The following is a 26882-nucleotide window of genomic DNA, read 5'->3' as shown; positions in this document are numbered from 1 at the left end:
AAACTCAAAGACCTCAGGAGTGGGAAACAGTGTCTGGACAGTATTTCACAGGTGCTCCTTTGCCTCCTGAACATTCCTCCACAGCAAATCCAAGGTAGGGGACAAAAAAGTCACAGAGAGCAGGCAGGTTTCCATCTGTCTGTGTTCCAAAGGGTTAGACAAGCATTGAAGATAAACATCCCTGCTTCTAGAGGTGACGGGACTCTTCCATGCGTTCAGTGAGAACAAACAATCCCATTCTTTTCTCCCCATGATTCCAAAGAATGGGAGTCTCAGACTCCTGGTTTATAATGGCAATAAGTTTTTAAAGCAAGCCTCCATACTGGTGTACATCACTGCAATTACCACGCGCTGTTCACTGAGTGCCTTTGGGTCATGTCAACTTTCCTCAGCAAACAGACCCAGGAGCTCCCTTCCAGGTACACACCAAATAGTCCCCAAATCCTAAAGGAGACAGTCCAAATCAGCAACTGGCCCCTCAGACAAGGGAAACCAGATTAAAGCTAACCCAAAGCAAAATCCCCCAAACACATGTTGTTTATAGTGTAAAATCCCCAAGCTATATATGCTAGAGATGTGCTGGTCCAAGCAACTGCTTCTATCCACTAATCTGCTGGTACTACACTGCTCAGTAATGTAGACAGAGCTTAAAAGGGTCAAACAGATAAAACCTTGCAAAGGCCCTTCTTGCTCCCTGGATAAGTTGCTAATTCACTTAGCCATGCAGATCTTATTTCCACTTGCTCTTTAACACATGTGGCCAAAAGGCTTGTCTACACAGCAAAACACTTGCAGATACAGCTAAAGCAGCCACCTTCTCTGCTGGATCCCTGCTGTATCTGCAAGAAGTATTTTGCCAATGCAGCTTAGCTTGGTTTCAAAATGCCTGCTGCAAAGTAGAAAAGCCCAGTAGGTTAAAATGATGTGCAAATGGTACAATCACATACAATTATCTCACTTCGAGATAATTTTACAGTAGTGATTAAGGTAATAAAGTGAGGGCTTGGCACTAGTATTCTTCTGACAGAGGAGCTGTATACATGCAGAATTTCCCTGGGCAGATGTGCCAAACTATCCCTGAAATGCTTTCTGAATTTGTTATTTGTCCCTAGTAGGGTAATTTTCTATTAGCTTTCTATATGGTAATGTTTCTTACCATCTTTTTTTATAGTATTACATAGATTTATTATCCTGATAGCTGCCAACTACATACACACATTTCTTCTTGCTGTACACTATGAATTTTTCATTCATTTTTCATTCATCATTTCCATATTACTTGTTACTTATGGAAAATTTTAGAGATAAATATATATTACTATATATTATTGCAGCATTCTACTCTCTGATGTGGTTCCTTGGACTCTCCATGACACCCAGCAGCTCAGAACTGCACAGCAGCCTTCTTCAAGGAAGGGAAGGTTCCTGATACTGCAGGTAAGGTTAGTCCTGCTTACTCTTTCATCCATGGAAGGGACAGATAAGCCAGAGATGACCAAGCCTGAAAGAAGCGGTGAATGACTCCAGTAGTCAGGCCAAAAGAGCTACTCAGGCTGGCATTGATAAATAGCAGAGAACTTCACCCTTAGCTGACAGTGGGTAAACCCATGGTGGGATCTGAAGTAAAAGAGAGTTCTAAGGTCATAATCTATAGTGGCCACTGGATGCCTGCATGCACCACAGGGTGAGGATTTGGAAAGACAGACTTGCTTTCAAATGGTGACTCCATGTGGAAGAGACCTGGCATCATGGAGGACCCCATCTACACTGATGACATGGGTAAAACCAGGCACTAGTGAGGGTGCAGGCCTCCTGACCATCAAAAACAGTAATACACAATGTGACAATGAGGTCAGTATTCCTAATGGTACCAAAAAGAAATGTGATTTCCCTGTTCCCCAAGCAAGATAACCAATGAACACTGAGAAAATGGCTTTGGTTCAACAGTGCCAAGGACTAAAATAGTCCATAGAGGCAAAAAAAAGGACAAAAAGCTGGTAGAAACTTTTTAGGTAGGTGTGTAACAACAGGCAGACCAAGAGCTTCAGCTCGTCACCTGCTTGGGCAAGAAACTCTAAACTGACTTTTCAATCATGTTTCACCCAAAGCCTAAAAGGGCACCATTGCTGGTGTTTGCCAGCCCCAGGACAGTATAAAGATTTGGAAGGTTGTTCAGAAGATGATCTACGATCCTTTGAAGTAACAATACAAGTCATAAAGAGCTTTGCCTTTGGCAAAGACATTAATATCCAAACAAAGGAAAAGCACTATGCAGCTAAAACAATCAAACCAAGTAAGAGCAGAACAGAACAACTCTGCAGGGCAGCTGAGGGACACTGAAGTGGCAGTGATCTCACACAGACCAAGCACAAATATCACAGAACCATTAATGTCGAAAGGGACCTCTTGAGATCATCTAGTCCACACACCCCCACTTCAAGCAGAGACAGTACAGCAGGTTTTCCAGGTCGGCATCCTGTTGGGTTTTGAAGCTCTCCAAGGATGGAGACTACCCAACCTCTCTTAGCAACTTGTGCCAGTATTGGACCACCCTCACAGTGGAAAACTCCACACAGTGTTTATTAGAAGGTACAGAGAATCTCTAGAACAGTCATTAACTGATTAGTTCCCCAGTTGTTCTGCATGGATTCCATCTGGTATTCTATGATTCTGTGACGGCCAGCTCAGAAAGGACACTGTGAGAGACTTGCAGCTGTGTTCATTATGTGACTATTCCAGGAAGTGTCCCAGAAAGTCCCACTGTTGGCAACAGCCTGCAGTCCAAACCAATAAAGAGCTACTGCACTGAGAGATCAGGCTGCACCCAAATCAGGTCCTGATGCAGGTCTGCAGTATGGGCTAATGGTGAGCCTGCTTTATCTCAAACTGTGAAGCTCTAGCAACTTGCAGGATCCTGATCACAAGCTCTGAGAAGAGAAGCAGTAGCTTCTAGGATTCAATCCTTTAATGTTGGTGTGATACCTAAACAGAAAACAATTCAGCTGTACTGTTTAAGGGGACTGCAATGTTCAATGCAAACACAAAAGTAGGGGGAATTTTAGACAACACTGTGCCATTGTTTTTCACCAGGAAAACATGAACCGAACACATTACCTATGGTAACACCAACCTCTTCCATCCAGTCATTGTAAAGGTAGTCTCTCCCTTTCTGGAATGTTTTTTACCTCTTTGCAACAGCTCACCGTGAAAACATACACAATACATGATTCCCAACTCTCTTAACCTAATTTCTTATTTTAACTCCAGCGTTTATTTCAGGAAGGCATTTGGGAATTCACCTTGAACCAAAAAAAACCTGAATTCTTCACAGAACAGCTCGATTTGTAAAAACATGGCTGAAGTAATCTGTTGTTCTCAGATCCAGTACAGCTGATGCAGAGCCAATTCTGCTGCTTCTATCTTTCCTGTCCCTTAATATTTGCTAACTGCTTTGCCAAGGGACTTCACTATTGCCACACGCCACCGCTCCCTCTCCCCAGTGCCCAGGATCACACAGTGTACACTGGTGGGTGTTTTCTCAAGCATCTGATATTCTCAGTTTTCCAGACATAAACACTGATGGCAAAACATGAGTAATAGTCAACTCATTGCACATTTTCTTATGCTAGTTCATAGAATCCCAGACTAGTTTGGGTTAGAAGGGATCCTGAAGCTCATTCAGTTCCAACCCCCTGCCATGGGCCGGGACACCTTCCCCTACACCAGGTTGCTCCAAGCCCCATCCAGCCTGGCCTTGAACACTGCCAAGGATAGGGCATCGTAGTTCTGATTTGGTGACATGCTGTTCAAGCATTTCCTGCTGCAGATGTACCACACACCAACACTAGCCAGCATCAACTCTTGGTACTCTAATGATCTGCTGTTTTACCCAGTCACACCCTCACTCAATTCAGGGCATTTCCAAGTGTACAACCAAATGCAAAAATCAAAATCTCTGCCTTGCCACCTTCTCTGCTGTTCTGAGAGCTGTGTCTCCAGGCCTGTCACAGGTTAAGAACAAGCTGCCTCCTAATGATATGGGTTGATTTCTCCTTTGTTTCAATTCTCTTTACCAGCTCAGCTGCATTTATTACAATCCAGTGTATTCAAAAAGGCCTTATCAGTCCTCCTCTTAGCAGGGCTGAGCTGTGGGAAGTCATTTGACCTTCAAGAATAATTCACTGACTCTTAGCTAGAGGCAATCTGCCACAACCATGGAGTAACCTGTTTCACAAGACCTGAAACAATCTCACCCTCTAATTCAACCAGATCCCTGGGGTTTCATACAAGGGCAGAATCATAAAAACGGACACAGGTCCATAGCACTATCTCTGAAGGTTAAGACTTGGTGATAAGGATGCTAATGCATGGGAAGGTGTTTCTTCATCCAAAAAGGGAAGCCTGCAAAAAGGAACATCCCTTAGAAGGCATATACTAGAATATGTAAACTTTACCTGTCAAGAGCTGCCCTTGCTTTCACAAGGAAATCCATGCCCAATGCGCTTTAGCAAACAGCAGTTCTCTGTTCCTCAAAGATGGATTTGGGAATTCCTGGTTTACATCTTCCTCTAGCAATCAGTTTTTAGTAAAAGCCCCCTCAATGTTCCTTCAGCCAGGAACTGCAGCAAGACTTGCTGTACCCTTTGGCATTAAACTGTAGCTCATGAGCATTGCAAATGCCTTAGGGATAGTGGCTGACTTCCTTCACACTGCTCTATCAGCTTGCTGAAAGTAACTGCGACTGTGAAGACTTTAAAGGTCTGCATAGGAAGTTTCAACTTTTAGCCTTATTTATGCTTTCATCTGAGCTAACAGCATCTGGCATAAAGCAAGTCTCCCTTCAGTGTGACTGCTGAAGTGGAAGCCGGGTTGGACACAAGTCAAGGCAGGCTCCCATTTTGCTGCTTCCCAGTCAGTTTACCTGCTTATAAGCTTTTCCAGGTTCAGCTATAGAAATTGATGGGCAGACTTCCACATCTAAGCTGATAGAAGGCTGTGTTAGGGAAACTTAAGAATAATCATATGATTTAAATTAACATAATTCAACCCCCCCACTCCCAAAACTAAAAGACCTAAAATGACTTCACATCCTCCTTCAGGAGTCAGGTACACGAAAAATCAACTAAAAACTTCCTTATACTTCATGTTATCCACTTCTTGCACTCCTCTGCTAAGCAGTCAACCATTCTACTTGGACACTGTCATTCTCCCAGTGCTACAGCCACAAACACTGTCTTAGTGCCCTGGGAGGTAATCAGCTACTCTCATTTTTCCAGACATTGCTTCCTCTAGTCCTTACTACCTAATTAGTGTCACTAGACTACACAGACCAGCATACCACTAGTGCAGTTTGAGTCTCCTCATTGTTCCTATAGCCTGGCAGACAAAAATACTCCCTGTAGTTAGATCTCACTACAGAGAGTACTTGTACGCTCTGCGGAATGTAGTAACTTTCTGAGCTGAAGGTCTTAATGTAACATAACATATAGCTGGAAGCTGAAGAGAAAAATCATTAACATCTGCAACTTCTGATTCTAATTGTCAACATGCACAGAGACCTTTAGCACTTCTGAGGAGTTTTCTCCTTTACCTTGCAGCTTTTTCAGGACAGCCACTTCCATCTTGAGAACTTGCTTGGGCTGCTGGGCTGATTCCACCTTCAAGGCCACATTCTCACGGGTCAGCAGATCCATCGCCTCATAGATCTCCCCAAAGCCACCGCCACCAATCTTCTTCAGCTAGAAAAGGACAAAGAGGTTTACTACCATGTACATGAGAGACATCATACTGGCTCTCACAGAGCCAGCCACTAGCTTTGTTACTGCACGGGGAGAACAAACTCAGCTCCCAATCTGTGCTGTGCCTGAATCCCTTCACCGCAAACCTAGGCAAAATTCCAGCTACCCACTTGACTGTGCTATGTATAAATTCTTTGCTGTAACAACAAAGAATAAGCCTAGCAAGTGATGACATGTGATACGTTTTATAAGCAAATGATAATACCCCAATAATGTTCTTGCCAAAATTCAAGGCAAGACCCTTCAAGGAGATGGTAACACCCCTATGCAGACCCTGGCAGATAAAAACTGTCATTCCTTCTCAGCAAACACATCTCTGCAGTAGAACACAACCACGGTGCTGGAACTAATGCTTTCAAGAAATAAGTTAAATGCAGTTTACATCTCATTCACAGGATTTTAAATATAGAAACAAACATCCACTGGGATATTTGACAAGATGCTTGACCTGCTCTGTTATTGAGAGTATTTCACTGCCACATTCCAGAAAAATACAAACTACCCAATGCACTACCTCAAAACAGTCATGTATAAGCCACAAATACATCTCCATTGTTTCTCATTCTCTTTTCCTCTTCTTAAAAACCCTAAACTGCAGCAAATGATGCCCTTTATGTCTCTGAGCTGATTTAAAGACTGTTTCACAATGGGAGGGTATCACTACATAGAAATCAAAACCATTTCAACTGACGAGCTCAAAGCTAAAGATGTCCAAGTCCCAACATATTTGATAGGCACCTACTAGAGGTAGGTCCTCTGCCTGTTCTAGAGCAGCCACCCAGCCAGAGAGCAAGCTGGGATCTGCTGCCTTTCCTGGAAGGTGATTCCTTGATCCTCTTTTTGCAGAGACTTGACAGCACATGCACATATAGTTCCACATATGGATGTATAAGGCAGACTCCCAACATGCTGCAAGTGTCAATGTCTACGCCAGGAAAAGCATTTTATATTTGTTTGTCTTGGATATATTTAAAGCATACTATGCTGCTCAGGAACAAATTCAGGTTTACAGCAGAGCTAGATCAGGGCTCCTTTGATCTGATTAGCACTTTGTCACTGAACATAGCTGCACCCCTTGCTTTCAGCATGTCATGTTCCCTCTGTTAACAACTGCTCAGGAAGCCCTAAGCACTGCTCCTTCCCAAAACAGCAATAACACCTGAAGAAGAAGTTAAAATCAGGCAGATAGTCAAACATGTATCTTTGACAACATTTAATGAGGTTTAGATGATATTTTAGAGTCTTTGGTACTGCAGAAGGCTTGCTGTGCACATCTGCTCTGCCTGTTGAACAAAGGGCCCTACCTTTCAAGTGCAGGGTTTTTTCCTTTTTAAGGTGACCAAAGCCAGTTGTGTTTCAGGCTCCCAGGTCAAGAAGATCAGCTCTGCATGAAGCAGGCATGAACAACCTGACTATCATCTCTAAAGCTATTTCTCAATAACCCTTTGAAAGGTGCTGTCCAGGGTCATCCTTCTCCTTTAGCTTGTTTTCTTCCTCACAACCTTGCAGTAGGCTACACAGGAATATTCATGCAGTAAACAGTCCAATAACTAGGTCACCACATATTATTCATAAGTCATTACAGTGCAGCCCTACTTCTATTTGGAAATTTACACTGAAATGGCTATTACAAATCTTCCTAGCAAAACAATGCTGCATTCAGCATAGCAACAACATGCCAGCTAATACCTCAGCACTCAATACACAAGATCTTCTGTTGCCAGAGGTATGAGTGACACAGAAGGGAAAAGGACACACAAAGCTGCAGAAGGCAGAATAGCTGGGATCTAGAAGAACTTTGAGGAAGATTAAAAAAAGTCTCAGTGGGAAAATGGTAACAGATCAAGGAGAAGTCAATAGTAATAAATGTAAGACGGCAGAGCTGGGATGGAAAAGAAAGAGGCTACCCAAACATCTTGCTGGGTTGCTAATAAGACCAAGATCAGAGCTTCTGCTGAATACACACATTCCAGCCAATGGATGCACCTCACTGCCCAAGAGCCCTCCAGCTGCCTCTCCTTCCTCACATCCTTTCACACTCTCTTATGGAAATTACTCTCTGGCATACTTTTCCCAGCACACCAGATGGTCCTATTCATCATTACCACCAGCAATGCCATTCTCCTTGAATTTTCAGCAACGTCAAAAGCCTTTTCTTCATTGCAGAGCAAGATATCTTGCAACTCCAGGTCGTGGCTGAGGTCAGGGGCTTACTATTGCTCAGGTACTCTGGGAGTTCACTGTCTAAGGTCAACTCAGCACAGCCTTCTGCTGGGCACACAAAGGAGAGATGGGCATATACCACCCAAGGAAGTAAATGAATAATGAAACCCTTAAACACAAAGTCAAGAAAGAGAAGGAAACATCTAACAAGAATCATCTAACTGGTAATAATAGTGAGCCAGTAGCCTCACTTCTCCAGGAATATTCTGTTCTCACACAGCTTCCTACCTTCCACCAGTTAATTTAGTGTTAAGACCAGGATACAGGCTGACAACACCAGCAGGATTCATTCTACTTAACTGCATGAGCCTGCACATCAGCTGAGTGTCCAGGTTTCCATCAGAGCCTGTGGAGCCAAGTGAAACATTCATCTGATAAAACACAGGGCTCACACGCAGACAACTAAAAGCAAGTAACCTGCATCTCAGATACAAGAGCTCTTTCAGCATCCCACATGACCACACAGCTCCTTGCAGTGCTTCTCCCATATGTTAAGAGGTTTCATGCCACGCTCGACCTCTCAAGTGTGGCAGTCTCCAACTAGGGGCTTCCAGGAATCCAACACAATGGACTATCTCCCAGGACTACTGATACAAAGCCAGCCATGGCCTGATGAGGAAAGCCATTCCCCAAAGGCCCCTGGATGTATCAGTAGTTACAGAGGACACAGATGGCTCCCTTCAAAGTCTCCTTTAAGTATCCTGAAATATTTGGATTTATCCTCAAAAGACTTTGCAGCCTGATCCTCCAGAGTGTATTAAAACCCAAACCAACAGAACCCCAACACGCAGCCTTCCCACTGAGCAGAAATCAGTATCTCAGAGGGACAGTTCAGAAAACCAAGGCAACACCCCCCACTTCAAGCAACCAAAAATAGACTTGAATTCCAAATTTAATCTTTTACTCAGCAAGCATGTAAGGCACTAGCCTAAGTCTGCCTTCCAGGAACATTAACTCTAAACCTTTCCAGGAAAACACTCCAGGACCCAGGCACGAGGTGAACTGAGCCAGGGTCACAGGGCTGTCACCCACAAACTTCAAACACTGACCAGGTCAAACAGTGGCCTTTTAGGAGCACTTGTATAGTCACTGCAATTCCCACAGCCCAACTCCATGGGTGACTTGATCCAGAAATCATAGGAAACTTGATCAAGGCCTCACCTCACTTTACAAGAGGTGAAGAAGAACAGACCTACATTCACCAAACTCTCCATTGTCCACCCAACTTGCTTAGGAGGACTGGAGTTACACTGATCCCAAGGGAAAGCTAACTTACATACAACAGGCATGAGCTGAGAAGTCAATCAGCCACATTCTAAATCATCTGAAGACCTGCCAAAGACCACTTCAAGCAGTTCTTCACAGAGTGAGACCAAACCAGGCCCCGAGACTGACAAAACACTTTCCTTGTCACAAGTGCCCTCTTGGAACCATAAGTGGTCTCTGCGACCAAGGTAAGGTGAAGAGTCCAAAAAGGTTTGTGGGGCTTCTAGCAAGGTTTTTGAAACAAAGAGGAGAAGGACAAGTGTAGCTAAACATTTAGCTCAAGAACCTCAGCAACCTGGAAGAACCCAAAGGATGGTCTGGCACCTGACAACAGAGCATACATGTGTACAAGGGTCGCCAGTTGGATTTCAAAGTTCAGTGCAGGAGCTGCCAACTCTGTCTTACTAATAAATCTCAGTTGTGTGTTCCCAGTGCAAAGCATTTAGGTGAAAGATGGAGATACATCCCCTTCAGCCTTGGCATCTATACCTAGTTCAAAGGAAGCACAAGTGAAGTTTGACATTGTTCCCTCTCCTGAATAAAGCAGTTTACATCATTCAGAGCATCATTTCCTCTCCTGAACAAAGCAGTTTACATCATTCAGAGCATTTACATCATTCGGCATTCAGCGTGGATCAATTCACCTTCTAGGGTCTCAACAAAAGCCACATGGTTCCAAGACTGTCCAAATTTCATCCAATCAAAGCATCAAATATATTTGTAAGTAAAGAATGATGATTCAAAACAATACGTCAGGTCCAATAAAAGAATAAGCATTTCCCATCCATGTCTTTCTCCAAAAACAAGGACAAAACTATCATTGCTGTCAGACAGCCAAACTTTACTGACTTGGAGTGGCAGGAAAATGAACTACAAACAGGCTAACTGCAGAGAACTACCATCTTCATTTGTCAAAGCTTTGTCAGGCAGCATCTAGGAGAAGAGGAGGAAAGGAATTCAAGGAATACATTACATCAATCTAACGTTAGAAATTGGCTCAATACTGGAAGCATGCCAGCACTAAAAAGTACAAGGTCCAAGCAGATGCCCAGCCAGAGACAGTCACAATAGGAAGACAAATTACACAAGAAACCTGCTGGCAGCTGAATCCCAGCATCACGTAACTGCCACACACCTGCTTGATCAGGAGCCATCACTCACAGCAAAGTTTGTACTGTCCAGCTTGCATGCTATGGATTAGATTCAGAAAGGTCTATGATAAAGTGCAAGTGCCTTTTGATAAATTCTATGTGCTTGCAGCAGAAACCAACCGTGTCCTGAGCTGCATCCCCAGAGTGTGACCAGCAGATCAAGGGAGGGGATTCTCCCCCTCTGCTCTGCTCCGGCAAGACCCCCCCATGCAGTCTTGTGTCCAGCTGTGGGGCAACAATGTACGAGAGACATGGAGCTGTTGGAGTGAGTCCAGAGGAGGCCATGGAGATGCTCTGAGGGCTGGAGCACCTCTGCTATGGAGATGGCTGAGAGAGCTGGGCTGGGTCAGCCTGGAGAAGAGAAGGCTTCAGGGACACTTTAGAGCAGCTTATAGTGCTTAAAGGGGTGACAAGAAATCTGGAGAGGGGCTTTCAACAAGGGCCTGTAGGGACAGGACAAGGGGGAATGGCTTTAGCCTGACAGAGGGGAGACTGAGATGAGACATTAGGAAGAAATTCTTCCCTGTGAGGGGATTTCTGCAGTTAGAGGTAGCTGGTTTTGACAATACACCTGCACACTTCTGTATTTTCTAAGGCAGAATCAGTGCATACAGCTTCTAGCAATCCCCAGTCACAGGTATATGCAGCAGTGAAGTCACCAAATCCCACAGTTAGTGCCTCTACCAAACAAAAGTAGTCTGAAATGTTCCCTTATGACCATAACTGAGCCTATTTTAGGCTTCATTTTGAGGTTTTGGTGCTTTTAAGAGTTCTGTGGTTTCCAAAAAACAAAGAAGAGAGGGAGGCAATGGGGGATAACAGGAACAGAGCCGGGTGGAAGTGTCCAGGGCACCAAAGAGATACAGGCTCAAGGCAAGTCTAACAAAAGGATAATAAGTTGTTTGAAGTGGGCTGTTGAAAATAACACCCACAGCCTGGAAGTGAAGCGGGTTCAAAAGCCTGAGTATCTCCAGTCCTCTGCTCTTCACAGCCCACTGCAGAGCTGCACCACAGCTAGTTAGCACAAAGAAATGTCTTAGTGCTACTACTACAAATCACTTAGTCAAAACCAGCAAGGTGTCTGCTGAGAGTTTAATGATTCAGACACTGCTGGTAACCCAAGCTAAAAATGGACACGATGGCACACACGGGACTTACAGTGTTTTCAGCTTTTTAAAAGCAAAGATTTTAAAGCCAGAAGACAAAAAAAGTCACAAAACACATGCACAATGTAAAGAAGCGTAAAGGTAAATGATTCTTTCACGTGTGATATTCCAGTTTCTTTAACTGAGGTGATAATATAACGCTACTTCCCCTCCATTCCAGAGACCTCACTTTAAGACTAAAGAGAAAGCCTTATGCATAAGAGGCACTGCATCCTCTAAACAAATCCGGTGGCAATGAAACATGGCCAGAGAATGAGATGCTTCCCATGTCTCTTCCACAGCATTCTTGCATGACTCTGGTCAAGCCATCATTAATCACATACTCATCTGCTGGGTGCCTAAAGCAAGACAGCCAGGTGCAATCTATAGGAGTGATGAGCATGGTGCTTAGATGCTCATGATGTCTAGTGTGATCTGCTTTGGTCATAAATATTAAGCAGTCTGTAAGAAATAATAAAAATCAAGATCTAACTCAATTTGAAATCCTAGCCGTAAAAGCAAGCTAATAGTTCTCTCTTGTGTCACCTGGTACAAGCATGAATAAAACCCTCTCATATATATGCGTCCAACACATACTACAGCAGTAAGAAACACAGCTGAGTTTAAATGGCAAACTCACATCATGAATTTAAGTGGATTGTGTGATCTGGAGCCATACAATAAATACATAAAAGATTAAATGGCTGCTAATTCAGTGTACCCCATCTAGCTTGCACAGCAGATAAGACAGCTCTTCCATGAAGAGCTAAGACTGTTAACATGTGGTGATGATCTTCTAAAAAGTGGCCTAATAAATTGACACAGAAGTTGTACCAACAATCTAATCATGGAATTTCTGACTTTTGAAGCAGGTGACATTCCAACCTTAAACATTTGCTTTTCAATTATTTTATTGTAATGCAACTTACCTATAGGCATGCCTGTAGTATTCTTTGCCACAGTAACTCAAAAATCAAAGTTTCTTAATCAAAGATGACTCAGCCTGCTGTGAGAGCTCAATCCCACCTAAAAATCCTCAGCAGGTTTAGACTTCTTAAAATACCAGTCTAAAAAGCACTAGAGCAATATTAACCATCTTCTTGAACACCATACCCCTCCTCCCTCACTTCCCGAAGACCAGCATTAACTAGACAATTTCCTACCCTACTACAGTAGGAGATCTGTTAGGGCCACCAAAGGAAGCATGAAGCTGGAGCTACTCACCACTTTCCAGCGATCTTTGACCACGTAATTGGCCGGAAGAATGTCGACCTGTTCTCCTCCTCCACTCATGTTTGGTTCGTCCTTGATGACTGCTGCTAGGCACTGCATTTGCCAGCCAGAGAGTATTTTAGTAGCTCCCAATTTAAATGAGCCATTTATCTGGAGGAAGAAAGGGGCAGAGGGAATGAATGACAACATTAGTATAGGTCACGGCAGAAGCACATGCTATACTTCCACACGTTTTGCTCATGATCAGATCCAGCCTTTTAGAAAAGAAGGCAAACTCACCTTGCAAACACCTGAGCTCACTCCATGCATAAACTGGGCAGACACAACCATGCTTCAAGTCAGCAGCACAAACTAAAAGGGTGACAATTACCGACCATACCATGCAGGACTCCAGTGCTATTGGGCCTGACAGCCAACAAGTCAGAGAGAATCTAATGCCAAATGCTGCAAGAGCTGTTATTGTTACCAGGCAAAAAGGTCTTGCTTCACAGAGCAGCTGCTGCATAGGCACTTTTTATGGTTACCACTGGACGACATCCAACACAAATCAGAAAGGTTTGCCAGGTATTACATTCAATAAGCCTAAAAGCATCTGAACAGGATAGAAGGGCCTTTACAGAGCAAGGATTACAGACAGTCTCACTGTGATGAAGAGCCAAGCAAAGAAGACAGGGATGGTTAGAAAGGGCTTCAGCCATGTATGAATTAGTCTTCCTTAGAGCATACACACAATGCTAAAAAGGATCAAGTTAAAATACAGAGATACATCTTGTTCCTATGGGTTTCTGTTCTACCTCACACCCCTTCTGCCTGCTTTTAGAGGGAGCTCCAGACAGCTTATGCTGCAAATTAATTTTGTTTTGAGGGCTTTTTGGTTATAATTCTACAAAAATTACTTTCAGCTACATGCTAGCTCCACTTTCCTGGAAGAGAATGAATTGAAACAGGACTAATAAGATCTTCCTAATGCATTTCATCTCTTACTGTAAGGTATTCTTCTGACTTTAGAAGCAGGCCATATCTTTTAAGCACGGACCCTTTATAAAGCTTTCCTGGCAGTTCTGTTGTCTTCCCCCCCCCAGATATGAAATATTTTCCTTCCTAAAAATGCATATTACTGTAGCACTGACTGCAGACTTAAATCAGATTCACAACATAAATGCCAAATTAGACAAAAAGGAAGATTAGAGATGGTCATTCAACTACTACACTTCTTCAGGCCCCAAAAAAAGGAACAATTCACCAGTGAATTAGGAGCTCAAAGAAAGTGCTCATTCCCTAGCAATAAAAGGGCTGAGAGAGAAGGATAGAAAGTGACCAGCATATAGTGTGCACAAGGAAGCAGCAGACAGAAGTACGTCAGAAGCGCAAGGCGGAGGATGATCAAACGTCGTCTCAGAGAGATCTTCTCAAAAGATGTTCACAAAAGATGATTTCATTCTAGATATAGAATGTAGCTACATGGAATAAAGGAGCAGCAGACTAATGCAGTAAGAGGGCTGCTGAGAAATGTTCAAATAATCTGACATCTGCTAAAGGACAATCAAAATGATAGAAGAGAAAGAAGAAAAGAAATAGTAAAGAAATTCAGAAGAACAGTGCGGCAAAACACTCTCAATTCTCATAAAGAGTTCTGCACCTGTAGCAGCCCTTTCAGTCTCCAGGTACTGAAGGAATAAACTGCAAAGCTGCCCAATGAGCAAGTACCTGCTGTGTCTGGCAGCAATGTTGGTGCTTCTTCCTGCTAATGAGCAAGCCTAATGCTATGCCCAGGCTACTTTATGCTCACCAAAATACCTGAATTGAGCATCCCTAAGCTACCGGTGAGTTTTGCGTATGCTGTGCAGCTCTCTGCAGACTGCACAGGAGAGAGAACCCCTGCCAAAATCTCTTTTAAGGATAGCTTGTTTTTCTGTTACTTAAAGAAAAGTCATTTACAGCCTGTCCCAAGCCCTCAATGTTAACACGCTGGTACAGAGGCATGTATTGCATCCCTATTCTTCCAAGTCTTTTGGCATCACTTCAGGCTCTGGACTGCAAAGGATACAAAGCAGCTCAAGATCCAGGATGTGGAGTGGTAGCAGCAGCAAAGAGAGATACAAGGAAGTCTGTGAGTTTTCCAGAAGAAATCTGCCATGATTTTTACATTTTGAAGCAGAACACCCAAAAGTATGTATGATGCACAATGTACATATTAGTGATTCTCTTCATCAGGGACTTCAGCAATATGACAAGGGGCAATGGGTTTAAAGTTAAACAGGGTAAGTTCAGGTTAGATACAAGGAAGAAGTTCTTTACTGAGTGTGGTGAGGCACTGGAATGGGTTGCCCAGAGAAGCTGTGAATGCTCCATCCCTGGCAGTGTTCAAGGCCAGGCTGGACAGAACCTTGGGTGACACGATCCGGTGGGAGATGTCCCTGTCCATGGATGGGAGATGGAACTGGATGATCTTAGGTCCTTTCCAATCCTAACTATTCTGATTCTATGATTTCAGTCTAGTGACTGCTGGTGGAACTAAGGAGTCACTTCAGAGGAGAAACACAGCATGAAAGTCTGTGAGCACTATCCAAACCAGAGCTGCTTTCCTTGGTGCACTATTCCATGTTCCTTTATCAGTGTTACAATACATGTGTGCAAAGTAGAGAATGGGTTTGTTATTTAAAGGAGTCACATTTTCACTGGCTTTGGAACAGATCAAAATCCTCCTTGGCACTCCCATTAACTGCAGCCATTTGGCAATAGGGAATTACAGACGTAAGCTCATGGATACGCTCTGGTATAGCCAGAGTGAAAACAAACGAGCCATACCAAAAGGCATTTGAATTACAGCTTGAGACAAATTTCAAGCTGTTTTAGATCACAGTAGCAGCACAAAGTAGTGTTAACATATCAAAAGTCTATTCCTGAGGGCAAAAGGGATGAAATTACCTTTGTGCAGAATAAATAGCACATTTAAATTATGCTTTTAACTTATGCATTACTGTAATACTTTCTAAATCAATAAAATACAGTGTCAATATCGTTTGATTAACATCAAAGCCTGCAGCCAGCCCCCTGCTAGAGCTGGATTGGCTAATGTAGCTACAGAAGGAAGGTGGGGAAGAATGGTCAGTGTGGGAAAAGTGAAGCACTACCACCTCCTCCCCAACACACAGCAGAGAACACAATGTATGCATGTTAAATATTAACTGATGTTAAAGGTAACTGGAGGAGAGATGGAAGGATTCTACCTCTCCAACTCAGTAAAGCTGCTCCTGATTCAAAAGCTGACCAAGCATATGAGCTTTCATGTATCTGCATCACTCTTGGCTATAAAATGTACAGACCATAAACATGTAAAGATGCATCATTTTGAAGATAGTGACTGAGAACTTTCAGGCTATCTTTTCCTGTAGGAAATGTACAGGTTGTCAAGAAATGACTGTACCATGAAAACAGACAAGAGAGCTGAGCAACCCTAAGAGACTAAAACTGACTTCCTAGAAATAGGAATTGAAGCAGAAATGAAAGCAGCTGTGAGAAAGAAAGTGACAAGAGGAGCAAATCCCATCTCTTGGCCAACCTCAGCATGAAGAAGTGTGAAATGAGCTTTCGCATACTGCCATCTCTTCCAGCCCATACTGGAGAATCTTTAGTTTTATACATTTAGTCTTGACCTTGAAAAAGAAATCTAACCCCCCGCCCGCATGCTTAAACAGGTTAATAATCCCTACTACGAACTCCGATATGTTGGCCTACTAGCTCTTCCTCCTCTGTGGCATCAAGGTAGCTCCAGTCAATAGCACCCACAGGTAAATGGTCTCCTTATTTTTAAGGCACCTTACAAAAACCTGATGCACCATAGCCTGGAGAAAGCTCTGGGAAGACCATATCACAGTCTTCTAATACCTATAGGAGCCTAGAAGAAACTCTGAGAGGGGCTTTTGACAAGGGCCTGTATGGACAGGACAAGGGGGAATGGCTTTAACCTGACAGAGGGGAGATTGAGATGAGACATTAGGAAGAAATTCTTCCCTGTGAGGGTGCTGAGGCCCTGGCACAGGGTGCCCAGAGAAGCTGTGGCTGCCCCATCCCTGGCAGTGTTCAAGGCCAGGTTGGACACAGGGGCTTGGAGCAACCTGCTCTAGTGGAAGGTGTCCCTGCCTGCGGCAGGGGTTGGAACTGGATGAGCTTTGAGGTCCCTTCCAACCCAAACCACTCTGGGATTCTGCGATTTAGCCAACACAAAAATCAAGGCTGTGCAGAGAAGCATGACCTGGATAGGCAACCGTAACAAACTTAAGAGGAAAGCCTGCAGGAATTTCAGTGCAAGGCCTGAGGTTGTAGTTAGTGTGACAGGTTCTTACATCAAACGGCTTGTTCACGCGTGTGTTCATCAGGAGACAAACCAGACCAAGCAAAAGTAACTTCATATAAGTTGTTAAGCTGAAGAATTCTTCACTGCAGATGCTAAAAGCTTATATAGATTCAAAAAGTGACTTCACAAATTCACTAAAAATAATAATAGAAAAATCCATTAACATACATACAAATATTCCATCTTTAGCTTAGGAAGCTTCAAATCACAAATAACTGAAGGTGGCAAAAGCATTCTGCAGAGTCATTTTATGTGCTTTCCCTACTCTTATTCTCTACCCTAGATACCCACTCTTGGCCAACTTAGGACAGGCCTGTGATATGACTCAATATTGCCAGACTTGTGTTTTTAATGAGTTACTTTCAGAGGAATGTGTATATAATGGATATGTCTCTTTTATCCCTTCAAGGAGGTCAGAGATCAAAAAAACAATCAATCAATCAAGAAGTCTCACATACACAACCCAGTTTCCTATGCTATGATGCTCTCCTTCATGCAAGCAACATTTTAAACAGCTTTATTGGAAAATATTATTTCCTAATTTAACAGGATCAGAGCACTCTTAAAATGAAAACTGGAAAAAAGTGGAGCATTCCCTGTGGAAATTCCTAACATCTATATGAGATCTTTCCTATGTCAGCTTACTTCAGCCCCAAGAGACGGTGGTGGCAGTGCTCAAAAAACAGCCAAACAAACATCAAGTTGAAAACTCAGAGGCAGGATGGTTATTAAACAACAGAACAAGGCTATGAAGGTCTGTCTCACCATCTTACTAAAGGTCCTGGATTATCTTAAGTGTCTTAATCTCATTGTGGAGGAACTGCAATATCCCACTTTATTTCAGGACACATCCTCACCTCTGGAAGCCTACAAATTAGAACAATTAGAACAAGTGACATTTACTTAGACTGCTGTAGCCCATGACTTTCTTTACCTGATCAAATTCCCCTCCATGAACACAGGATCCACCTTAAGAGCAGATCCCAGTGGTGTTTTAGAAAGCTGATGTAAACTACAAAGCTGGACATCTGCAAATACAAAAGAAGTAGCCCCAGTAAAGTGCAGTCTAGAAATGAGATCCATCCCCCTGCCCAATACATGCATGGGAGGAACAAACAACAAACCACTTGTAAATAGAATTTAAGCATAACTTAGCTGTTCCCAACATGAACTTTTCTGGCATTTAGGCAAAATGAAATAGATGGGGTGGTGAATAAGAGGAGACTATAGCAAGTAGGATTGAGAGTTTTTCAAAGGAAGAAAGAAAACCAGTGGAGTTTCCAAGTGCAACTGAGCATCAGCAGAACTGGGGCTCAGCTAATGGCAGCATTAACTGCACACACTCAGTGTCCCTTGCTGTTTTACAAATGTCATTTGCTTCCAACACACACCACCAATTATGAATATGAAATCTCTCACATTAAAAGAATCAAAAAACACCCCTTCAATCTTTGTATAAAGAAGTTGTACCATGCATTAGCATTCTGTTATTAGGGTAAAAATGCATATGATAGTACAGCAAACAAGTTGGTTATTAAAAAATACAGTGCAATGGACTAAACCAGCCCCTCAGCCCTGGAATACACCATACCTCCTGCTGAACTTGAAACAGCAATGAAAAACAAGTCATAGACTCTTAGTGCAGGTCTGACAGCAGGAGCTTGCAAGGTTCTGAATCGTTCCTTGAAGACACATCTCCTCCTTCATTGCCTGCCTCTGCTGTAGCCAGCCCTGCTTAGGGAGCAGGCTCAGCTCCTAGCAGCTGCAGTTTAAAGTCTCCTCTAGGAGATATTCTTCTCATAGGCATGCAAGGGCATCATCAGCCTGAGAAATTCTGGATTTGCTATTCACAGCCTTTCATTTCTGTAAAAAACAAAACATCTAAAGGTGAGGTTGCAATGTATTGGGTCTGGTTTTCACCTTTGCAAGGTTTGTGACCATTAAGGAGTGATGTAGCCATGACCGGGAAGAACAACAAAACCGAACCAAACAAACACCCTCAAAAGAAGCTGCAAGCCAGACAGACAGGTCCAGATTCTCTGCTAACACAGAACATCCACAAAATATCTTAAATATGGTAACAGATGCACTCTGAAAGGGCTATTATGGCTACCAGGTTGCACAGCCAACTGAATGCCTGCACAGTGACATACAAGTAACAGCATAGGACTTAAACAAAACAAGCCAACCCCCCCAAACACAATTTCATCACTCCTGAGAGTTTGTGTGATCCTAATCTTCTCCAACTACATCTCAGCTTCAAAGCTAAGGGAACAGGGAGGAGAGGTTGAGAGCAAAGTCTATTACCTTCCACCTGTCTCGCTGGCTGAGTTGATCCAAGTTTTGATCTAAGCAGAAAATCCAACACCAGGAAATCCCTCTAATGTCATGTCCAGCTTAACCTCTACTAATTTAACAATGATAAAAAAACCAACCCCCAAAGTCACATTTTTGGGTGCCTGGACACTAATGAATTGAAGCTGAGAATCAGTGGGAGCACTATTACATCACATTACCTGTATCCCCTCCTCCATAAAGCCTACATAAAATTGATCCTCAATCCACAGCTCCTGATGCCTGGTTAGCCAACATAAAACCCTACCTTCAACAAAGAGCAACAGTTCCCCTCTCTCCTGCAAGCCCTGAACTTCTGCAGGCAGGATTCTACCACAAGGCAGTTCAGTGACTTGTACCAGTGGAAAAAAAACATTCCTCTTCCTAATAAATAAGGTTATTTCCTTGGCTTAGAGCCCCTTCAACTGGTTCATCATAGGGTCAAACACAAGTGCCAGGACAGTGAAGGAGCAGTACTTCAGATCCATTTCAGCTGCTGGCTCACGTTGAGGCCAGCTGAATACAAGCCATATTGTGCCCCAGTAGCCAAAAAGGCGAACAGCTTCTGGCCTGTATCAGCACCAGTGTAGCCAGCAGGGTCAGGGCAGTGACTGTGCCCCTGCACTGGGCACTGATGAGGCTGCACTTCGAATCCTGGGATCTGTTCTTAGCCCCTCACAACAAGAGAGGCAACGGAGCTGGTGCAGGGCCTGGAGCACAAGTGTGATGAGAACCAGCTGAGGGACCTGGGCCTGGCAGGGCTAGCCTGGAGAAGAGAAGGCTCAGGGGGGATGTTATTGCTCTCTACACCTGCCTGACAGGAGGATGGAGCCAGGAGGGGCTGGGCTCTGCTCCCAAGGAACAAGGGATGGGACAAGAGGAAATGGCCTCAAGCTGCACCAGGGGAGGTTTAGGCTGGATATTGGGAACAATTCCTTCCCCAAAGGGCAGTCAGGCATTGGAACAGGCTGCCCAGGGCAGTGCTGGAGTCACTGGCCCTGGAAGTGTTCACAAACTGTGTAGATGAGGCCCTCAGTGCCATGGGTTAGTGGTGGCCTTGGCAGCACTGGGGAACGGTTGGACTGGATGAGCTTGAGGGTCTTTTCCAACATAGATGATTTTGTGACTCCCTAAAACTAGTAACTGGCTGTAAGAGAGGAAAACACACAAGAATGCACAGCTACATTTCACAACAGAGCGCTGTCATCAGTGGGGTAACACACCTTATGCACATACAAGATTATTCAGGATAACAAATAAAGACACTGACAAACCACAGACTGCAACACCAAGAAAGGTGTAACTCGAGCAAGCATGTTTTACGTGTCCTCTGGGCCTTTCCTTCAGCATCATCTCTTGGTCACTGGGAGAAAAGGACCAGAGCAATACAGGCCTTAGGCATGAGCAGTTTGTTTTATAATCCTATCATCAAACCTTTTCCACTAGACATCAATGTCTCTTTATCTCTTTTGCAATCTTTTTATAACCAACTGGTAACGCATCACATTTTCTACAATACAGCCTCCAGGATGACCATGAGCCTCCCAACATTTACTGTCACACAGGCAGCAAGGAATCTGCTTCCATCTGTCACAGCTGACACTGGATCTCTTTCTTGAGGCTGGACTGCCCCATTTCATCAGAGAAGAGGCAATCAGCACCCACTGGCATTATCTTTGCTTCCCATTGTGCCTCTACAGCTAGAGCCAGCCCAAAAGCTGCAGTTTGTCCCTTTCATATTGTTCACCAGATTAAAGATGACATAGTTTGACACCCAAAGGAAAGGTTTTCTAAGTACATCGGATCTCATTACCTCTACAGTCCATCATACTGTCAACGTCTTCCTTCTCAATTACTAAAAAAGACCATTTCCCATGTGAACAGCTCCTGAGTAGTAAAGAAGACTTAATGGAAAAGAGTGTGGAGGTGGGTAAGACCAAAAGGGATTTTGAGTAATGAATAAAGCTACTGTGGCATTTTTTTCTTCCCCACATCAGGTCTAATACACTGATGTATCTGCCAGTCTCCAAGAAACAGAAGAGTCCATGTGAATAAAAGCCACTTGAAACACTGAGCTCCAAGTCACACTGTTACGGCTGAATTGTTTCCTTTCTTTTGGGGGATGACTGTCGTGGGTCTCAACAGTGTTAGACACAGGCTGTGAGTTGGCACTGTGGTAGAGAAGACCAAGAGCTGTTCCTGCATGTCACTGAGGACTGTCACTGCCTGGTTTCTTGCTGGTGAGGCTCTTACAGGTGAGGGAGTCACAGTCTGGGTTCAAATGTACAGTGCAAAACCCCCATCATGTTCCTCGCCTCCCACCTCTCCTTCCTAATGCTCCAGTAAATGTCCAAGAGATTCTCCCATTCTTCCTCTGCTGAAGGCCTCATAGCTGGTGGACTTCCTTATTCTTCTCTCCCAAAGCAATCTTAACCTTTACCCCACTCAGACAGCATCTCATAAGGACATTAAAGGGGATTTCAGGATGTTTCAGAAGAATACCCAGTTTTTAGTTATTTTTGATGCAAGAAGGGGTCAGAAGCACTTGTTGTGCCTATTCTATATCTTACTCCTTTTCGCAAATGCTTCCACAGCCACTCCAGCAAACATTGGGCTGTGCCATCCAATGTTCAAAGATACCAACAAAGCCAATGATCCTTTAAAAAAGAGGGAACAGTTTGCAAAACCCTTGATGACTTTATAGCAACCTCTAGGGGGTCCTATATGCTGTCTTCTGCTCTGTTTTCAAAGTGAACCAATGTTACTGGAAGGTCATGATGGAGCACTGGTAAATGAATCTAACCTAGGACCTTCTGAGCATGTGGAACCATTCCTGCAGAGTTCACCTGGACCCTGCACATGGAGACATATATAAAACTAAGGCAGAAAACAGACAGGACACAACTGAAGAACAAGATCCACAAGAGAGCAGTGGGCTACCTAACAAACTCTAAGGTGATGCGGCAGTCTGATCTGTCTCATCACTTCTGCTTCAGAAAGAGCATCAGCTTCATCACAGCAGAGATCCATGCTGCCTGTTGCACTGTATAGATACGCTTGCCTTTGCCACCAAATGCTGGGGTTGAGATGGAGAGGTATGGAGAAGGAAATCCACACGTGAATGTCACTTCATTAGCATCAACCCTGGGGAGCAGGTGAAACAGATTCCCTAACCCCAGAGGCCTACAAGGGAATGGTAATTACAGTGGTTTTCTTTGCCAGTTGGAGACGAGGAACTCTGCTCATTCCTGGAAGAATGAGGTTAGAATAGAGCACGCCAAATCACACAGAACACAAAAGTCACAGCAGCGGACACCACTTACATCACTCCTGAGCATCACAGCTCAAGCTTCTGATCACACATAGATTGCCATAAGAATGTTGTGAGCTGGATGACCACTGGCACACAAAGGGAAAAAAGCCCCCAGAGTAACACCGAATTCCTCACCTACACCTCTTACACCAGGAGGTTCACTGAAATGTGGTGAGCAGCTACAGGTGAGGCAGTACTGACACACACTGCATCAGTCAGAGCACCTGAATACAGCACCTGTAACAGTGTGGGGAAGCATCTGCACACCGTGCCTCACATACAACATGGGGTGAAATTTCCCTCATACAAAGAAGTTCTGAGGCTGAACACATCTATTGTGACTCACTGAGAAGTTTGTTGCTAAAAAGCAGCATTTTCAGTGGCAGTATAGGAACATAAAGAAATCCATGTGCACTGGTAAGTTAGGAAGCCTTTCCTTCTATCAAACTGTCTACACTTCCTCCTTGCAAGCCTAAGGAAATTCAACAACATAAAAGACAGATTTTACTATACAGCTGGTCTGGACTGCTCAGAAACATGATACAAACAGCTACTGAAATCTCCACACCTCAGAACACACACAGGGGGTCTTGAACTTGGCATGCAAGGAGTTCAGCAACACTGACAGAGTGGCAATGTCACTCCACCGCTTCACACAGCACACTGGTTCCTCGGTAAATACAAGATGCACTTCAAGGTCACCGTGTTCATCTTGAAAGCTCTCAGTGGGTCAGACCCAGGTTACTGGATACCTCCTCTCCTGGTGTGCAGGGAAAGCAGAACGACTACAGTCACATTCCCCAGTGCAAACTTAGGACACCGTGAGCAATAAAGACACAATGGCAGGAGACCTGCAGCAGCCTCCCCAACACACACCGGAGTAAAACCTCCCACCCGTGAAAGCTCAACAAGGAGAGACTTCCAGCCCTTTAAAACATAAGCACTGAGGAGCGATCCCAAAATAACACAATGGAAACGTTCCCACCACAAAAGCCCCATGAAGTTTTGCGGTATCCGGTTAACTCGGTAACACCCGGAGGGATGCTCGTCCCATCACCCCGGCCGCAGCCTGCCCTCACCCTCCAGGGCTTCACCTCACCTGTACCCGCAGGCCCCTGCCGGCAGCAGGGCCGCCGGTTGCCTTCGCACCTCAGCCCGCACCCTGACACCGGGGAACCACCCGGCGGGGCCATTCCCACCTCGGTGGGGCCTCTCAAGGCGTGAAGGACCGGGACACCTCCGCTCAGCCCCCGCAGCAACACACGGCGATGCCGCCGCCTGCACCCCTGCGAGGACACCGCCCGCCCCGCCCCCGGCGGGCACCCCCCGAGCCTCGCCCTGAGCCGCGGCAGCCGCCGGCCCGCAGCAACCCCGGGCAGGAGGCGGAGGGCACGGGGAGGAAGGAGAGGAACGGGAGGGAAGCCGCCGCCACCCCGGGTCCCCCGGCATCCTGCCCCTCACCTCCGGCCGCCCCGCCTCCCCCCGCCGAGGAGGTGGCCGCGTCCGCCCCTGCACTGCAGCTGCCGGCACGCCGCCCCCCCACCGCCCCTCTCGGCAGATGGTTCGCCCCACCCCGTCCCGCTTTCTTATTGGCGGAGCTCGCTCGTCACTCCGCTTCGAGCCCGCCCAGCCCCGGAGGCATGCTGGGAACCCGAGTCCTCCGCTAGGGACACTGCTCCTTGCGCAGCCGGCAGCGGGCGCAGCGGCGAACTACATCTCCCACAGTGCCCCGAGCGCAGACCCGCAGCGGCGCGGCCCGGCCCGGCCCGGTGCGGCCCGCGGCCCCTCAGCTCCCAAGCAGCCTCCGGGACTGCCCCCCCCGGCGGCAATGACCGCAGCGGCCTCCGCGGCCCGACCCGGCTCACCTGGCCCCGCCGCCGCCGCCGGCGCCTCCCGCTGCGGCCGGCGTGGGCAGCGCATGCCCCGCGCCCCTCAGTGCGGCTCGCCGGGCTCGGTGCCGCCGGCCCGGCGCGCTGCGGCTGCGGCTGTGGGGCGGGACGACCCCGGGTGCATCCTCCCACTTGGAGCCGCGGCGGGATTTGCCCACAATGCACCGCGCGCCGCACCGACAGCATCAGCCTGACATCACCCGCGGCCGCCCCCGCCCAACGGGACCGCCCCGGGACCGCCCCGCAGCCACCGGCAGCCGCCACCGGGCACCGCACACGGGGCTGGGAGCTGCAGCTGCCGGGACACGGGATGCTGAGCACCTCCCTGGCACCGGGACTGGAACCGGCAGCACTGCCAGTACGGGGACTGGTGCAAGGCTCGTCTCTGAGCAGTCGGGACCTGCACAGGCATCACCAGTTTGCGGTTGGGCACAGCACGGTCTGAGGACTGGGACCAGTGCTTTTGGCTGGGAGCAGCACTCCCTTGTCTTGGGACTGTCTCACCAGGACTGTTCCACAGAGCCTGCGACTGTCACAGTGTGGAGCTGGGCACTGCACTGATGGGACCAGCGCCAGAGTCAGCACATGAGCCTGGGACTGAGCATTGCATGGCACTGGGACTGGCAGCAGAGTTACCCCCAGAACTGCTGGCCTGCGGTTTTGTGTTCTAGTGCTCTGGGGCCAGGACCAGCTCCAGCACCACCAGCAAGGGTCTAGTGGCGTACACTGTGAGTGCCAGCACCAGCATAGTCTGAGCTGGACGTTGCACTGGGACCACCAGCACTGGGCCAGACACTGCACTGACAAGACCAGCACAGTCTCCATCCTGCCCTGCCAGGGTTGGGAACAGGCACAGCAGCTGGGCACTGCTCCAGCACTACCAAACTGCACCACATGCAGAAATGGCTCATGTAAGTGAGTTGTAGAATCATGATTCACACACTGGTTTGGGCTGGAAGGGACCTGAAAGCTCATCTAATTGCAACCCCTGCCACAGGCAGGGACACCTTCCACTAGACCAGGTTGCTCCAAGCCCCTGTGTCCAACCTGGCCTTGAACACTGCCAGGGATGGGGCAGCCACAGCTTCTCTGGACACCCTGTGCCAGGGCCTCAGCACCCTCACAGGGAAGAATTTCTTCCTAATGTCTCATCTCAATCTCCCCTCTGTCAGGTTAAAGCCATTCCCCCTTGTCCTGTTCCGACAGGCCCTTGTCAAAAGCCCCTCTCCAGATTTCTTGTCACCCCCTTCAGGCACTGGAAGCTGCTCTGAGGTCTCCCCTTAAGGAGCCTTCTCTTCTCCAGGCTGAACCAGCCCAGCTCTCTCAGCCTGGCTCCATAGCAGAGCTGCTCCAGCCCTCGCAGCATCTCTGTGGACTCTGGACTCACTCCAACAGCTCCACATCCCTGTGATTCTGTGATACCAAAGCCAGCAGCTCCACGTTGTGGTAATGAGGATGCTCGCAGGGCTGCCAAGCAATACGTACATGTGTGTCCACTTAGACTTGCCCCTTTTGGAGCAGAGAGGGTACAGGGGTATGATGTGGCAGTGCATGGGGGCACAATATGCTTGCCACATACCCAGGTGCACAACCGCTATCTGTGCACGAGGGTTGGGTATGTTTGAGGTCCATGCTGCTGCTGTGCTGACTCCGGTGTCAGCGTCCTAGCACATGTCCAGGGCTGTGTGTACACAGGGCTGGCTGCCTTTGGGTAGGTGTCTCTGGGGTTGGAGTGTACCTGCGTGAGTGTTGCTGCAGTGCCCGGACAGTGAAGGTGCAGGCATCTCTCTTGGGATGCAGGGTGCTCCCAGGATCCTGTCAGTGCAGGGGTGTCCTTGCGTATAGAATGTTCCTAGGGATGCCACTGGGTGTGGGGTGCTCCAGGAGCCACACGTGTTTAGGGTTGTCTCTGAGTGCAGGGTGCACCCAGGGCTGTCTCTTGGTGTGGGATGCACCCGGGGTTGCGGGATGCTCCTAGGGCTGTCTCTGGGTGTGGGATGCACCCGGGGGTGGGGGATGCTCTCAGGGCTGTCTCTTGTGCTCCCGTGCTGGTTCGGGGCTGTCTCGGGTCCGTGAATGGGTGGGAGCTCCCGGAGCCGCCCCGCCGGTGCAGCCCCTCCCCGCGGGCGGTCCGTGCCGGGGCGGTGCCGGGGCCGCGGTCAGGGCCGTGCCC

General features: G+C 46.4%; 1 protein-coding gene across 2 annotated transcripts in view; it reads right to left on the bottom strand.

Moving 5' to 3' along the window:
- The window catches only part of TTBK1 (tau tubulin kinase 1), a 73169-nt gene extending 54350 nt beyond the window's left edge, over positions 1-18819 (bottom strand). The window contains exons 1-3 of one of the 2 annotated variants that reach the window (XM_034060864.1): positions 18765-18819; positions 12808-12966; positions 5591-5738 (exon numbers count right to left, since the gene is read on the bottom strand). In XM_034060864.1, coding sequence (XP_033916755.1) covers positions 5591-5738; positions 12808-12966; positions 18765-18803 — 346 coding nt within the window. In that variant the 5' untranslated portion in view covers positions 18804-18819. Of the gene's footprint in view, positions 1-5590; positions 5739-12807; positions 12967-13095; positions 13147-18764 lie in introns of those variants that run through there. The other variant, XM_034060863.1, reaches the window with a different exon arrangement.
- Between the last annotated feature and the right edge of the window lie 8063 nt (positions 18820-26882).

The sequence above is a fragment of the Melopsittacus undulatus genome, chromosome 3 (assembly GCF_012275295.1).
Source record: "Melopsittacus undulatus isolate bMelUnd1 chromosome 3, bMelUnd1.mat.Z, whole genome shotgun sequence".
In the NCBI taxonomy this organism is placed as follows: Eukaryota; Metazoa; Chordata; class Aves; order Psittaciformes; family Psittaculidae; genus Melopsittacus; species Melopsittacus undulatus.
This window is presented reverse-complemented; position numbering and strand designations above follow the sequence as displayed.